The sequence below is a fragment of the Pelophylax lessonae genome (genome assembly GCF_965119305.1).
Source record: "Pelophylax lessonae genome assembly, chromosome: 10".
Lineage (NCBI taxonomy): Eukaryota > Metazoa > Chordata > Amphibia > Anura > Ranidae > Pelophylax > Pelophylax lessonae.
Window position 1 is genome coordinate 86,182,318 of NC_138777.1, and position 18,117 is coordinate 86,200,434.

The 18,117-nt window shown below is 44.1% G+C and overlaps 1 protein-coding gene across 1 annotated transcript in view; it reads right to left on the minus strand.

Annotated features, from left to right (window-relative positions):
* PIDD1 (p53-induced death domain protein 1) overlaps positions 1–1,275 on the minus strand; it is a 77,273-nt gene extending 75,998 nt beyond the window's left edge. The window contains exon 1 of the mRNA XM_082269851.1: positions 953–1,275. Coding sequence (XP_082125977.1) covers positions 953–1,211 — 259 coding nt within the window. The 5' untranslated portion in view covers positions 1,212–1,275. The remainder of the gene's footprint in view (positions 1–952) is intronic.
* Between the last annotated feature and the right edge of the window lie 16,842 nt (positions 1,276–18,117).

The following is an 18,117-nucleotide window of genomic DNA, read 5'->3' on the forward strand; positions in this document are numbered from 1 at the left end:
TTATTATTATTATTATTTATTTTTAACTCCCATGTTGCACAACATTTCAATCTGCATATACTGTACACTCCAAAATGTGCATCTAGCAAATCATATAAAATGCAGGACTTTTAGTCAAAAGTTACTGCGCAGCAGGCGCAAACATAACATGAACTAAGCAATATACAGATATATGGTTATCATATACCATATATAATATTAAAGAATATCTCCTGGTAACCCTGTAAAAGGACTGTCGTTTATGAACTACAATGTTATAACTGGTAAAACAGCTCAATGTCTAATGTCACAACCTCTGGAAAGTGATGGGGTAAAAAAAATAAAAAATTAGGGGTTGCTCAATTTTGGGGGGTGACGCCATTGAGACAGATCAAATTTCTCTGACCTTCTATGGACAACCTCTGACTAAAACTGGCCATATATTATGCAATTTTCTTTCCTTCAACATGGGTTGAAGGTAGGAGAATCGCACGATTTTCTCATCAACACAGTCAGTGTTCAAGGGGGAATCCCTCATGCTATTGTATTCCGACAGCAGAATGTTTCCACTCCATTAGAATACAGAGATCACTGCTGCTGGCTATAGCCGATGGCAGTGATCGCACGAAAAAAGCCAGACAGGCTTGTTGTACTGAAGTCAATCGATATATTACATTGCAATAATTTAGGGGTAAATAGATCTATGCAGATACATTAATCATATTATCTATATAGCAGTAGCAGTAACATTCTTTATTGTAAATTATTGCGGCATAGTTCATTTAAAAGGAGAACCAAAGAACAACACACCGTTTTGATAAGTACATTGCACACGTGTGTTTTGTCCTGCTAAGCTGTGTGGCCATGCATGTAATAAAAAGTTTACAGTCTGTAAAAGTACAATTTCTATTACATATCTGAAAACAAAGAGAAAACAACATGCAAATATAATTGTCAATTTTAATTTCCGTACCTTTCAATGTCAAGGATCTAAGCCTACTGAACATAGGCAGAGCTGTCACTGCTGATGTTATCATTTCATCATGGCTGCTCAATGCAAGAAATTCCACTTCCTCCAGAGCACTTTTCTGTCCCTCTGTCACCTGCAGGAACCTCTTGCAGCCATCCAGGTAAACATCCAGGATAAGCCTGTTGCCTGCAATATGCAGAATAGGAGAGGCTGGTTCCTCTGTGCCATTTCCCTCCCTCTGGGGGTCCAGAAGATGCTCCATCTCTCATTGTCTATGTGCGACAACACGGGCATGTCACAGCTCGCCCAGTACACAGAAGTTGTTGGTTGCACTAGGAGAGAAAAAAAAAAAAAGAGGATGATTAGATGGAAATGTGAAAAAAAATTATAGCAGTAGTTAATGCACTGAAATCTAAACTATACCAGTTTGTACAACGTACAAAATACAATATGACTGCATAAAAAGTGACAGATACACTTCACACCAATCATTGAGAATTCTCTATTACAATACATTGGGCACTTCTGCTTTTAAGCAATCTTTTTATTTTAATTTTTTTTGCGCACATGTAAAAATCTGCATTTTTGGCCATAAAATTGCTAAAACCCCCAGAAAATGTTATACTTTCTAAAAGCAGAGGCCCTGCAATTTTTTATATTGCACCATATTTTTGCAACTGTTTATCAAACATATGTTTTATGGAATAGATAATATGGAAAGAGAATAAAATTAATTTTAGTGCATACACACACAAATGTAATACTCCATTTTTGGTAAAATATAAAAGACAGGGTTGCGTCAAGTAAACAGATACCAAACATGTGAAGTCTTAAAAGTGAGTGTGTGCGCCAATGATATCACAAAAAACACTATGGTACATAAAAATCTCCATAGATGATGCTTTTAAAAGCCTTTACTTACCAATAAATTTAGAGTTAACTTTCAGCTATGGCGTAAGAACTATTGCTCTCACCCATGTGGTGCCATCATGGTTTACATAAGCATGTGCATCCTGTGCTTGTGTTTGCATCTGTGGGTGTGCACAGGGCAACTAAGGTTATGTTTCATTATTTTGGGGGTTTTAATTAAGTTTTTTATTTTTATACTTTTTATTCATTTTTTAATCATCGTTGCTTCCGGCTTCATTCAGTGCAGAGATCAAGGAACCGATGTTCCCTGGTCTCCTCCCGCTCACCAACCTGAAGCCCTCTAATGTGTTCCTGGGCTTCCAGTAAAAGTGAAAGAACCTGGTAACCATGGAGGGGTCGCGTCGCCTGCACTGCGACTATACAGCTGCCTAGATCACTTTCACTTTACAGCCAGCTGAACAAGCACAAGCGTGCAGGTAAGTACATTCTCAGCACAGTGCCTACGTGTGATGAGATGAATGAAGTCCTGTGCATGAACTTGAGTTAAGTCATTATGTGTTGGCCAATATCAAGACAGCCAAATGCCCAGCAGCTTGAAGAAGCCAGCACTGGGGATGGACCTTACTGAGGTTGGATCGTTGAAGTGGAGGCGAGTATCTATGCCTTTAGTTCTGTTTCAAAGCCCAAGTGAACATTTTGTTTCAATCAGTTAAAAACATTCCAGGTGCATCAAAACCAATGGTGTGCAAAGTCTTAAAATGGAATTAAACCCATCGATTTAACGGTTTCAAAAAACAGTTATATTCCTGGCATGCCGGGATTGCTGTCACATTGGCTTGTGCTCTCCACCAAACTGTCAAACCATCAAATTGCTGGTCTCATAACTGATCACATATACAGCAACACAGCAGTTACAGATCAAACAGAGGCCATGATGGCAGCTTCTTTGGCTGAAAAGGATAGGAAGGTTTATTTCTGCTTTAAATTTTGCCTTACAAACACCTTTAGAACAGCCTGCCCTTGTCATTAAAGCAGAACGAAACACTCCTATCCTTTTCAGCCAAGGAAGCGGTCATCTTGACAGCCTTTTCAGCCTCTGTTTGATCTACAGCTGCCATGGTGCTGCATATGAGATCAGTTATGAGATCAGCCATTTGATGGCTTGACAGTTTGGTTAAAGTGATTGTAAAGGTTTTTTTTTTGTTTTTTTTTTACATAGCAAACATGTTATATTTACCTGCTCTGTGCAAGGGTTTTGCACAGAGCAGCCCCGATCCTCTTTTCGGGGGTGCACCAACAGCACTCCTCGCTCCTTTATCTTCATTGGGTGCCCCATCAAGAGCCGCTTTCCATGGGGGCACCCGTGCGGGCGTGCTTATGAGTCCCGCTGCTGCATCCATTGACACAGACAGCAGGACTCGCCCCCCCCCCCCGCTCCCTTGTCACTGGATTTGATCAATAGCAGTGGGAACCAATGGCTCCTGCTGCTATCAATCTATCCAATGAGGTTCTGAGACAGCAGCTGAAGCCACTGGGCTTGTGCTTGTCGCTGGAACGTTCAGGTTCAGGTAAGAATAACAGGGGGGGTATGGGTGACAGCTGCAACCGAGATGATGAAAAACCTTGAAACTTTACAACTTCTTTAAGAGCACAAGCAAATGATCCAGTTAGCAATCCCGGCATGCCAGGAATATAACTGTTTTTTAAACATTAAATTGATGGGTTAGGTTCTGCTTTAGGATACAAAGAGGGACCCTTCCTCTGTATGCAGTGGTCTCTCTGCAGAAATTGGACATGCCCCTGCTGAGCCAAAGCTCTCCAATCTGCAGAAAGCATGAACTTCAAATACCTGGGCTCAAACACCTGGCAGAAAAGTAATAACTTTCCAGAATATTAATAAACTATATACGATTGTGTACAGGAAGCAGGTTCATTGTACTCATTTTAACAGAAAAAAACTTGACAAACATAAACGCATCTAAATGTGTTTAAAAGCTATACGCGTTTAGCGCTTGAGACTTGATTAATTTTAGTGGCCATAATTAAATTACCGTAATATTCTAGCCAATGGAATACATTAATGCTCAAACGCTTGATGCGCCAAAACATGTGTGAAATGTGTGGCTTTAGGCATGTTTTAAACAGCTTTTTTTCTTGCCACTCCTCTTAAAACCTTTTACTCCTACATGAGGCCCTATCCTGATTTGACTGATCCTGTGTTAGGCTTTTATAATCCGTTTCTTAATACTAAAGCCCCATTCATATCTAAGCTGTACTTTTTTCACATTTTTTGCACAATTGTCATGCAGCAGCAGCATAGGACAGCCACTTCACTTGAATGGGCTGTCTTACACATGCCAAAGTAGCTCCTGTATGTTTATTTATCAGTAAGCCTCCTGTGTTTTGTCGTGTAACTGCTACCCACATTTGGGTCGCCATTAGGAAATAATGGAACCGCGAGCATGATGAACACTTTTTTTGACGTGTTTCCGGGAACACTGAGCAGAAATGTGCATTTCTACGCACATTACCGGAACAATAGGCTGTGAATGCAAATTTATTGTTACTGATCCTTTGCTGACACTGTAATTATGTCATATTTACATACACACAATCAAACTAACAAAGGCATTGCTTGCAAGCATTGCGTATTGTGTAGCCAGCTTTAGAAACATTAATGAACCAGAAACTACACAAGACTGATAGTTGAGCATCTAAACTACAATAAACATAGAACTGTCAAAACAAATATATTCTTAAAAAAGCTTAGAAAGCAGATACTGGCAGTTATTGTATCACTTACAGAAAGATGGCAGGAGCTTGTGGTCAGTTTGGTTCAGTTACGGATTCCTTTGTTCTCGAAGAAGAGGCAATATCACTTCCTGGAAAACAATCATGATTATAGTAACACTTTTGTACTGTAAAATGTAGAAAAGATATAGCAAATGGTTGGGGTGACAGTGTTGCAGTCCTGTGTTGCAGTTGATCCACTTTTTTAAACTTCCTGGTTACATGAGGCTTCAGTGACGATGAAGGGGCCGAACCTTTTTTTTTTTTTAAATAAGCAAGAAGTCAGCCTCCTCCCCCCTGCCCCCTCCCTTCTCACATTCACAACTCAGCAGGACTGCTGGATCTCTATGCTTTTGTGCTTTCAGATTTGTGCTGAGCACCATGTTGCTAGAACTACACAATCAGCATACAAATAAATACCATTAAAAAAAATGTAGGGCTAGCTCACACTACAATCCCTGCATTTAGCTGTGCATTTCCACAGCTGTGTATACACGTGGTTTTAGAGCTTGTCTACAATGGATGCAGTCAAACATAAATGCAAAAAAAAAAAAAAAATGAATGTATTTCAATAAGCCTAGTTTATAACATTGTGGTGCTTTCATCTACAACTAGTACAGCATGATGCACTTTTTCCCACACATAAACGTACTGGAATGCACATAAATGCATTTAAATGGACATGATTGCATCACAAATGCATGTAAATGCAACTCCATTAAAAACAAATCCTAAAAAATGCCTAAAAGTGCACTGCAAACGTGACAAAAATGCATTACTAATGCATGTACCATGCATGCAAAACTTCACAAAGAACGTGAGGATTATGGTGCAAACGAACCCTTCGTGTCCTTTCACACGGGTGGTCCGTATGTCCGTTTTTCCTCCCATCCGTTTGCGGATGAAAAATGGACATAATGTATGTCTATGGGATTGCGGACGTTAGCGGATGACCATCCGCTGAAATCCATTTTGCATCCATTCCGTTCAGTTCTTAGAGACGGAAGAGAACCCCATTTTTCTTCCGTTTAAAAAAACGGAACGGACGCAAAAACGGATTTCAGCGGTGTCATCCGCTAACGTCCGCAATCCCATAGACATGCATTATGTCCATTTTTCATCCGCAAACAGATGGATGAAAAATGGACATACGGAACGGACCCTACAAAAGTGTCATCCGTGTCTGTTTAAAAAAAAGTCACTCAACGGAACAAAAAAACGTAGCTGACCGTGTGAAAGGACCCTTAGGCTGGGTGATTGACACCTAATGTGGATTCGGCTCACAGCAGGGGTCCGGTGCATCCCTGTTCTCCATTTTAGGGATGAATCAAGCCCAAGTATTTTCCTGAATTCGTACCTGAAACAGAACCAAAGATGCACAGTACCCCTGTGCAATCTGCTTCACATCAGCAACAGAGATGTTTGAACCGACTCCATTGAGAGCCAGTCACAATCTTCTGTCATGCAATTTGGATGCAGGGGAAACCCCCATCCAATTCACATACGTGTGAACCCAGCTTTTTGTAGTGTGTTTGTATTGCGTTCCAGAGTATTTCTTCCTGTTTTTTTCACTTGAAAAATGTGTTGCCAGTGCGTTTTCACACATTTACTTGCTTTTTGGTGCAAGAAATTGCATGCTTCTGTACTTTTTTTTTTTTTCTTAAGCAACGGAACTAAACACACTGGTGTGAGCTAGGGCAAATTGGAAATGTTAATAAAATCAAATATAATTGTGCGCAACCCTTGAAAAAACCAAACCGTGATAAATTCAATAAAAGCTGCTGCTACCACTCACATGTGTTCCCACATATAAATGAATAAATAAATGTGGTAAAAACGAATATGTAAAAAAGGCAGTGTAAAAAAACATACATTATGTACCATACATAAAATTGTTGTGCCATATAAGGGAAGTATCTATTAAAGTGCAATATAGTGCAGAGACTACGCCTCTGATTAAATCAAGTGCAAACAAGGCAAAAAAATAAATAAATCCAAAGTGAAAAAAACAAATAAATAACCACTCCAAAAGTGCCAATGTGCAATAAATAAAGTCCAAAAGAGTCTCTATCAAAAATGCAGCCAGTGAATGATTCCATGTGTGTCCACTCCTTGAATAGTGTGCTGCTATCACCAGGTGAAGTGTTTGCTCACCTCCACAATTAACACACTAGTGGTCTAAAGCAGTTTGAAGGAAGATAGAATATTTCTGTCCGTTCAGTAGGTCACTCCACTGTACTTGGTGTTACTCCAATAAGGTTAGCACATGTGAAAATAAAGAAGACAATCTCCAATGCAGTATCAACACGTTTAAGAGGCATAGAAACAGATCCCAACTTCAAATATTAAACTCACATTTAATAAATTAAAAAACAGCTTTAACAATCACAATTGCAAATTGCATCAGAAATGTCAAAGCTGCCCACTGCTTGGTACCTCTACGCGTTACGCTATATCCATCAGAGCTTTAACTGGAGGAAGAAACCGAGCGGTGTATGTGGGGGCTTTATGTAATGAATTGAAACTTTAATCACGCCAGGAAATGGTCTCACCACGCATACGTGGTAACCCCCATCTGTTAGGGAGGTCTGCGCATGCTCAGTACAATCCTTTAATTAGAAACATTATTTTCCGAATAGAGTAAAAATATAGGTTGGGCCAGTGAGGCCCTAAGTACAGGTATAAGTTGTATGGTAAGCCAAAGAGTCTATCCCGCGCAGTAGCTGATATTTTCCCCGCACTTTCAACTTCCTGGATTGGGGGTCAGCGTACTACCACGCATGCGCAGTTAGCGCCGGGAACATTTCAGAAGTGCGTGTGCGCAGTATAAATCACAGCCATTTAGAAGAACCAAGCAGCTGACAGCTGCAATATGGCTAAGGGAATGGACATCAACAGTGACACATAATTGATTATAAGAGCCATTAAATCTCTATTGAATAATGCAAACAACATTACAACTTAGGAGTAATCATAAGGATGTTAAAATACATTAAACAATTCATTGCTAAAATATTTATAGTCTACACTAAAAACATTTGAAGCCTCTAAAAACAAACATACAAAAATATAAAAATGAATAAGCCAACTGATTCCTGTAGGTTGAGGCTATTTAAAAACCCTAGGAGCGATTCTTCGTTTCCTTTCCAAACAATAATCACGTCATCAATAAATATCTCTTATACATTATGAGTTGTTTAGGTCTAGTCTTATAAATTTTGTTCTCTTCCCACTCAGCAATGAAAATATTAGCCACACTGGGTACAAAACGTCTCCCATGGCTATCCCTTTGATCTGTTTATAGTATACTTCATCATGCCAGAAATAGGTATGTATCAAACTATATTCAAAGCTTTCCATTAGGTAGGCACGTGGTTTCCTAGTAATATCACTTAAGTTTTTTAAAGCCCATTTGGTTGCTACTATTGCATCTTGGTGTCCTATAATTGTGTATAACGAGTGGACATCTGCTGTGGCTAATATGTACTGTCCTTGATCTATTGTTAGACCATTTAATAGTTGGATAATATGTTTAGGACTCATAATTGGCCATGAATAGAGACATTCCGGAAGAAGAGTTGTTGGCAGAGTTCCTGGCAAACTCTGCCCAGGGTAGCAGATCAACCCAATTGTCCTGATGGTAAGAAACATAGCAGAAGAAATAGCTCCAGAGCTTGGTTGGAATGTTCAGCGGCACCATTGGACTGCAGGCGGGAGGCCAAGGAGAACGAGAGTCAAACACTCAACTGGGAGCAAAAGGTGCGCCATAACCTGGAGACAAACTGGCTCCCACAGTCCGAGACAATCTCCTTAGGCAACCCATGTAAGCGGAAAACCTCTCTGGCAAACACAGAGGCAAGATCCTGAGCAGTAGGCAGCCGCTTAAACAGAACATAGTGGCACATTTTGGAGAACCGACAACCATGAGGATAACCGTGTAACCTCGAGACGCGGGAAGTTTCACAATAACGTCCTTGGCCAGGTGAGACCAGGGACGCTCCCCATTGGGAATGGGATGCAGTAGGCACAAGGTAAGGTGCCGCAGAGATTTGTTCTGGGCACAGACCGAACAAGCAGCCACATACGCAGCAACATCAGTGCAGAGAGATGGCCACCAGGACGGACGAGAAATAGCCCAGGACAACTGGTTCTTACCAGGATGACCGGCAGTCTTGGAATTGTGGTACGTATGCAACAGTCTGATGCGCAACCCCTCAGGTACAAAACATTTGCCAGCAAGTCTCTCTGTGGGAGCATCAGGTTGGGCAGCCAAGATCTGTTCTCCAAGAGGAGAGGTTAAGTTGATGTCGATGGCAGCAAGGATATGATCCGAAGGTATGACCGGTGTCGGCACGGAGTCCTCCCTGGACAACTCAGAATACTGGTGAGACAAGGCATCAGCTTTAACATTCTTGGAGCCGGACAAATAGGAGACCACATAGTTAAAACAAGACAAGAGCTCTCTGTCTCCAATCTTCTAATTGCATTCAGCTGGAGACAGCTTCCTGGAGTAGAACCCACAAGGAAGAAAGGGTCCATCAGGTGTCCGACGCTGAGACAGGAGGGCGCCTACTCCCATCTCAGACGCATCCTCATCTAGGACAAAGGGCAAACCAGGATTGGGATTAGACAGAATGGGAGCCGAAGCAGACTTGAGTGCCTCGAAAGCCTAGATGGCAGCAGGCGTCCAATTGTGGGGATCGCTGCCCTTCTTAGCCAGATCTGAGATAGTTCCTGATAATTTTCTGATAGTAGTTGACAAACCCAAGGAAATGCCAAATGGAACAGAGACCACTAGGGCGAGGCCATTGTAGAACAACCAAAACTTTCTGAGGGTCCATGAAGAACCCTTCAGCAGAAATGATGTAGCCCAAGAAGGCAACCTGAGACAGGTAGAATTCACATTTCTCAAGCTTACAGAAAAAGCCCATTCTTGAGCAACCGTTGCAGCACTCGTCTGACATCCAGGTAGTGTGATTCAAGGGAGTCTGAGTAAATCAAGATGTCATCCAAATAGACTAACACGCATTGTTACAATATATCACGAAATACATCATTGATGAACTCCTGGAAGACAGCAGGGCGCATTGCACAAGCCAAAGGGCATTACTAGATATTCGTAAAGACCGGTTCTGGTATTAAATGCAGTCTTCCACTCATCGCCCTCCTTGATCCTTACGAGGTTATACGCGGCCCTAAGGTCAAGCTTGTTAAAGACCATTGCTTGCTTGAGGCAGTCGAACAATAAAGTAACCAATGGAATCGGGTATACATTCTTGACCATTATACGATTGAGGCCCCCTATAATCAATGCAAAGTCTCAACTCATCTCCCTTCTTCTTTACAAAGAAAAATCCGGCAGACGCTGGAGAAGTGGACTTGGGAATCTGCCCTCCGGGCAAGCGCATCTGCCATGTACTCCTTCATGGCCTTATTCTCCGCAACCAAGAGAGGATAAACCTGTCACGAGGGGGAAGAGCACCAGGTTGCAATTCTATGGCATAATCGTACAGACAATGAGGAGGAAGAGTACAATCGCACACCTTGTCAAATACATCTTGATACCCATGATATTCAGTAGGCAACAATGAATCTGAGGAGGTACAAAGTGCCTTAACAGGCCCATGGATGCAAACAGTGCCACACTGTGCAAACCAAGAGAGGATCTCGACCAACTGCCAATCAAAGGTCGAATTGTGTTTCTGAAGCCAAGGAACCACAAAACAACAGAGTAATGTGGGGGATGATATAACCTTAAACAGGTTGACTCCCTGTGAACAGCTCCTATCACCATGTCAACCGGAACAGTCTCATGGGTAACCTGTGCCGGTTGCAGGGGTCTGCCATCAATCAACTCGATGACTAGTGGAGAAACACGGGGCTGCAAGGGTATAGAATTCGCAGCACCAAACGTACTGTCAATAAAGTAACCGCCAGCAACGGTGTCTACCAATGCCTGAGTAACCACTGAACCTACTGCCCAGGAGAGAACAATTGTAATTAGAGGTTTATCTTTACGGGAAATCAGGGATGAGGAAATTCCACCTAAGATCTGCCCCCGACAGGACCCTAGGTGCCAGAGTTTCTCGGATGGGTAGGACAAGATTTAAGGAAATGCCCAACAAGGCCGCAATACAGGCACCAACCCTCCCTCCTCCTAAAGGCCTGCTCAGCCTCAGAAAGGCAAGTGAACCCCAGCTGCATGGGTTCACAGCCGGATGCATCATCCCCAATAGGCTTTGGAGGTGAGGGAGGAATGGGTGGGGAAGAAAACGTAGGAGCCAATCTGGTAGGAGGCCTCAGCAGGCGCTCCTTAAACGATGGTCTCTCGCTGAGCCTGGTATCAATCAAAATCAGAAAAGAAACGAGAGCCTCGAGCTTGTCAGAGAGATCCTTGGCCACAATCTCTGCCTTCAGGAGAATTGGAGAGACCACCAGCCACCAGAGCCTCATTATTCCAGCCCACTTCTGCTTCCAGGGTACAAAATTCAATGGCATACTCGGCAATGGTTCGTATACCCTGTTGAATGCACAGGAGCAGCTTAGCAGCAGGGACAGAGCGAGCAGGCACATCGAATACCCTACGAAAGGAGGCAAAAAAACTCGGGTAATCGAGTATCACAGGATTCTCGTTCTCCCATAAGGGATTTGCCCAGGCCAAGGCCATGTTTGAGGGCAACGAGATTAGGAAGCCCATCTTGGACCCGTCAGAGGGAAATGCCTGGGGAACCATCTCAAAATAAATGCCCACTTGGTTTAGAAAGCCACGATACTGACCGGTTTCACCACCATAGCGCTGAAGGAGAAGGGCTGAAATAGTCATCCCTCTGGTAACAGTGACTCCAGCTGCAGTTGCTGGAGCAGGAGCGGCAACATTAACAGCAGCAGGAGGAACCACTGGCCTAGCAGCACCAGGAGCAAGGTGTGCTGTGCTGTGTTCAAGCAACGTCTGCAAAGCCTTAGTGGAGTGACCCAAAAGGTGATCTTGTTGATAGAGCCTGGTAACCAGCATGGGGAGCGTAGGAGCACCTCCATCGTCAGGATTCATGGCCCTTGTGTACTGTCAGGGTGCCAGAAAACCAGACCACACGAAGATGCAAGTATAATAAAGCAGTTTATTAGGGCAACAACAATAAATGCACAGCAAGAGTGAGGAACGAAATCAGGAACAGCTGGGGTCAAGTCCAGAAGCGGGTAATCATCCAAGCCGAGGTTGAGTCCAGTAGCGGGTAGTCTGCAGATGTGGGATCGTCTGCCAATGCGGGGTTGCCAGGAAAGTTGTCAGCCAAGTCAGGTCATGCACAGAGGAACATGGAGAACAGAAGACTGCTAGCAGTGAGGCACCTTGGAGCACAAACACAAAGGCTAGGACTGCAAGCCATCAGGTGATATATATATATATATATATATATATATATAGTCAGGAGTGCAACATCATCACTGAGCGACGCCCAGGCAGCAGACAAGTGATGATGCAAACAGAGTTTAAGAGACAGCAGTCTGCACATGTTCAAGATGGCTGCCAAACAGAAGGAAAGGTAAGACCTTGACAATGTTATCAAAACGTCAGTAGAAAGCTGTAGCTGTGGAAGGCGTTTCTCAGCTTTTTTGCAGTAGTGTTTTTCAGTGTTTTTTTAGCTTTTTTCAGCTGTAGCATTTTTTTTGTTTATTTTTAGCAAAACTATATTCCCACAAAAGCTTATGGCTCAAAAACGTTGCTAAACGCCGAATAGCCTAGTTTATTGGCGTTTTCTCAGTGGTTTTAAGCTTTTATTAGAGTTAGAGTGTTTTTACAGCTGAAAAACATTAAAACCCATTAGTGTGTGAATAAATACCACCAAAAGAAAGCTCTATTTGTGTGAAAAAATGATAAAAATGTCATTTGGGTACAGTGTTTCATGAATAATTTTTCTTCAAAGTGCGACAGCACTAAAAGCTGAAAATTGGCCTTGGTAGGAAGGGGGTGAAAGTGCCCAATATTGAGGTGGTTAAAAAGGTAAGGGGCAGAGCCACCTGGTGATACCGCCTCCATGTAACGTCACCGACCAGTACATGCTGGGTTTGTGATGTCACAAGGGGGCGGTGCTATCAGGTGATGTCACCAGGTGGCCCACCCCTTGCCTATTTGAGAACTGTCATGGCCGAGCAGGCAGACGGTGGTAGTCTTAGTCGTGGGCACTCTGATTGACTCTATACTCATTCACATAGGGGGGGGCTATGATCTGAGGGCTCCCTGCTCGCAGACCCCCACCCAGGGTTGTGGGGAAGAAGCCCTTGTCCCTGTGCTGATTAGTGATGAGCCGAACGATCGTTTTTAAAGGAGCACTGATTTACTGATTTTAATGAGGCTTAAAGTGAAACTATAAAAATGAAAAATTCCTTCAAATATCGTGCCTGGGGGGTTCCCTGAATGTGCCTGTAAAGTAGTGCGTCTCTATGATGTATGTAGCCTGCTGCAGCAATACTGACATTTCTAAAGCAAAAAATGTCATATACAAATACACAAACAAATTTCAAAACCCATGTACTTGTCATACAGGTGCAGAAAAATTGGGCCTTGGTTGTTGGTGGTGCCTCAACACCGTAACTCCTCGCAGTTACTCTTGCTTGGCACAAGGACAAGCCCTGCCATTAGAAATTAGATACAAAATTGAAATCGCATGAACTTGTCATACAGGTGCAGAAAAATTGGGCCTTGGTTGTTGGTTCTGCCTGAACACCGTAACCCCTCACAGTTACTCTTGCTGGGCGCAGGAACGGGGGCTGCTGGTAAGAATTCCATACAAATTTGAAATTGCATGTGCTATACAGGTGCAAAAAATTGGGCCTTTGTTGTTGGTGGTGCCTGAACACCGTAACCAAGCCCTCGCAGATACTCTTGCTGGGTGCAGGAACGGGACCTGCTGGTAAGAATTCCATAACAATTTGAAATTGCATATGCTATACAGGTACAAAAAATTGGGCCTTTGCTGTTGGTGGTGCCTGAATACCGCAACCAAGCCCTCGCAGTTACTCTTGCTGGGTGGAAACACGGCAAGAGGCCAAGGACTCGGGCGGCCTGGCTGTCCCGAATCCCTACTATTATTATTTAGCTGCCCAATTACAGCATATTACAGGTTGGCTCTCTGAGGATACTTTGGATTCCATCCGGAACATCCTTGCTGTGATGCTTGCCAGTGGCAACCTTGTGTAGTCTTTGGAGGTCGGTGACATGAGAACCTTCCCTCGGTGTCCCACGCTGGTACTACTGGATAAGCTCTGGCTTAGGGCTAAACATCATTTTGAATATGGGGGCTACTCTAGGTATTCCTGCATTGTGAATAATGCTAACTTTCCTGAACTGTCCAGTACTAAACTAAAGGGTTTTGTTGAGTGGGACCGGTATGGAGTGCAATTAATAATTAATTAATTGTATCAGGGTTGGACACTTAAAGATTTCCAGATGCTTAAGACAGAATTTGGCCTCCCCAATTCCCTTTTCTTTCAGTACCTGCAGTTGCGGCACGCTCTCGCGGCTCAGGCTGGAGACCCCTAATGGAGATTATGCGATCTGATTCTACTTACGTGGTTGGTACAGTCGGTCATTAAAAAAGGACAGATTTCTTTCTTATATACCTCCTTCATGGCTCAGGTCTCCACAGCGATTACCTTTAAGTGTAGAGATGGGTGGATGGAGGTCTTAGGCCCTAATTTAGCAGAGGAATGGGCGGGTATCCTTGATAATGTACTGACGGTTTCGCTGTCCGCATCCCAAAAACTCACACAACTGTTTATCCTCCACCGCACGTATTGTACTCCACAGAAACTGCATAGCTGGCACAGGAGGGATTCTCCCCTGTATCCTCAATGCCAGGTGCACACAGGAACTTTATTGCACATGCTTTGGAAATGTCCCAAAAAATGACCCGTTACTGGATGGCTATTATGCAGTCAGTGAATACTATTTGGAATCTTGCTCTTCCTATGGACCCAAAACTCTGTCTCTTAGGGTTGGTTAGACGATGAATTCTATGCTCCTGGTGTGCACACTGCTATTCTCAGAGTTTTGTTCCTTGCCAGGAAATTACAGGCGAGGAAGTGGATATCATCTGTGCCTCCCACCCATGCGGAATGGGTGAATGAGGTAAAACTGATTCTGTCTAGAGAACATCTTACCTATAAACATAGGGGTAATGCTTTGAAATTTGAGCGTATTTGGGCTTCATAGCTGGATGTCCCTGGATTAGCTCCTCTACAATTAGTGACGAATAGGATCCTGGGTGGGGTGGCGACCACCTCTTAGGTACTGGGAGTGTGGGCAGGTGGTGCTTTTCCATCCATGCTTAGATGGGAAGGTGTGGGGGTAAGGCATTGTGACTCAGGTATTACTGATATAAGCTGCACTACTTCTTCAGAGATTATCCTTAGGCCTCTTTCACACGGTCCGCCTCCGTAGGTGTATCTGTGTTGCTCAGTGGGGATCGATCCGCGGATGACAGCTCCGTCTCCGCTTGCAGTGCGGAGAGGGAGGTGTCTCAGCCCCCGCTGCCCTCTATGGGGGATCGGATGAGAGCGGACCGCCTGTCCGCTCTCATCTGATCCGATCCGATCACTGAACGGATGGAAAAATAGGGTTTCCATCCGTCCAGATTTCACGGACAGGATCGGATACGGATGGCAGCGAGTGTCAGCGGAGGTGTCTCCGCTGACACCCGCTGCCCCATAGAGCTGCATGGAGGATTCGATCAGATCCGCCTAAAAAACTGATCTGATCGGATCGCCCGTGTAAAAAGAGCCCTTAGGCAGTCCACTTTTGTTTTCTCTTTCTGGTTTTGTTTGTTTTTGTTTTGAGCCACAGTACCACATGCTGTATGTATTTTTCTTATTGTGCCCTGCTGCTCTTATGAGGTCCCTGTTGCTTTCGTGGTTTGCCCCGGGATGTTACTGTCTTGTTTTCTCCTATGGCTGGTTAACATATTGATATTGTGGGGGGAAGCCGCTGGGGCAGGGTTCCATGTAAACACAATTGTATTAAGGGCGTTATATGTTACAAAAGTGCCATTAGTTACAGCATTTTATGACATTGAAGCTTGAGATCTTTCTTTCTCTTTATTTCTTCTTGATTCTGTTTTGCGCCTGCACTACCATATCGTGCTGAATGATGTTATATTGCATGCTGAACCTGTAGTGCTATCCTTAATATCCTGTGCATTGTATCTATTAGCTTCATCCACTATTCTGTAACGGCTCCGTTATGCTTTGTGTGACCGTGTTATGCTTTGGTTTTGTATGTTGTTTTGATAAAAATTTCTCAATAAAAAAATATCGAATTAAAAAAAATAAATAAATCGGGCCTTTGCTGTTGGTGGTGCCTGAACACCGTAACCAAGCCCTCGCAGATACTCTTGCTGGGTGCAGGAACGGGACCTGCTGGTAATAATTCCATACAAATTTGAAATTGCATGTACTTGTCATATAGGTGCAAAAATATTGGGCCTTTGGTGTTGCTGGTGCCTGAACACCATAACCCCTCACAGTTAGCAGGGCAAAGGGAAAGGGTCTGCTGTTAAAAATGACATATGACATTTAAATTGTATGCACCTGTCATACAAATGCAGAAAAATTAGGCCTTGGGGATTGGTAGTGACCTAAACTAAAAACATTGTTGGAAGCTAGCAGAATCAAGGTAGAGGAATATGACAGGCAGCATATGCAGTCTTCAAGGGATGGCAGACCCCTAGCAAATTCAATAAGTTACATCAGCATCATGGGCTTGATTGCTTTTGTTGATCCAGGACTGGTACATTTTGATAAAAGTCAGCTAGTCAACAGAGTCTGTGGACAGACGCACTCTTTTGTCCATCACAAAACCTCCAGCAGCACTGAACGTCCGTTCAGAAAGCACGCTGGAAGCAGTACAGGCCAGTAGCTCAATTGCATATTGAGCAAGTTCTGGTCAGTGGTCCATCCTCAAGACCCAGTAACCAAGTGGATGCTCAGCTGGAAAGGTCTCCAAGTCTACTCTTGCGCCTAGATAATCATGCACCATATGATGGAGACGCTGGCGATGGTTGCTTAAACCTAACAGCCCTGGGTGCTGCTGAGGACAAAATAACTGTTTAAAGGGATCGGTCAGCCGGCCACCTTCTCCACCGCTCCTCCTTTGGCTGAGCGATGCCTCAGAAACACCTCCAGAGAATGTTTACCTCCCAGTGTCTGGAAAAGTGGTACACAATTTTTTTTTTCAAGGCCTCCTCAAGATGTTTCATCTTCTGCGAAAGCAGGATGAGCTCTGCAACTTTACCCTTGTAACGTGGATCAAGAAGAGTTGCCAACCAGTAATTATCCCTCTCCTTGATAGCATGAATCCTCGGGTCCTTTCGCAGGCTTTGCAGAATCAGGGAGCCCATGCAACGTCAGTTGGAGGAGGCATGAGCTTCTGAGTCCTCTGGGTCACTAAGGATAACATTGTCAGCAGGAGCAACCTCTCCCCAACCACATACAACTCCTGGAGTTTCTGGGGAATCAAAACCATCCCTTGAAGACTGCTGTATGCTATCCTCTACATCCAGGCTGCCGAAATCCTCATCCTCCTCCTGTTTGTTTTGCGGCCCTGCTCTGTGGAAAGGAAGTCCACCTCTTCCTGCCGCTGTTCTGCCTCAAGTGCCCTGTCCATGATTCCACGCAGTGTGTGCTCCAGCAGGTAGACTAGCGGGATAGTGTCACTTAAGCATGCATCATCCCAACTCACCATCCTTGTGGCCTCCTCAAATGGTGACAGGACGATGCATGCATCCTTAATCAAAAGCCACTGGCGTGGCGGAAAAAAGCCAAGCTCCCCTGACCCTGTCCTTGTGCGATACTCACACAGGTACTCATTGATGGCCCTCTGCTGCGTGTGCAGCCACTGCAGCATTGCCAACATTGAGTTCCAGCTGGTGGGCATGTCACAAATGAGGCGGTTGGTGGGCAGGTTGAATGTCAAATAAGCGATCACCGGCCTTGAACGAACAGCGGAAATGGCCACAGATGTTTCTGGCCTGCCTCAGGAGATCTTGGAAGCCCAGGTATCTGCTGCACCACCAAATTCAGAACATGTGCCAAGCCTGAAACATGTGTCAAGTGTCCCTGTCGTGAGCCTAGAGTGTTCCATGTTCAGGTGACTCCTCCGTGCATGATGGTGGGGCGACAGAAGGAGTAGCTGTGGAGGAGCCTGTGGAAAGGGCCGCTTTGGCAGTGTCAGAGGACAGGGAGGATGAGGGCGGCTTATTTATCAACTCCACCATCTCTTCCACATGTTGTGGCTGAATAGCACGGGCAGCACCGCAAATAAAGGACGGGTGTGCCCCGCCTGCAGAGGATGCACTATGTCGACTGTGACCGCCACTTTTTACAATGGACACAGAGGCTGCTTGCCCTCTATTCCTGGCCTGTGAGCATCAGTCTCTCCTTGTTAGCCTTTCAGACATGCTGTTGATACATATCAATATAGGGTATACGCAACTGACCAATAGATACTCAATGACCTG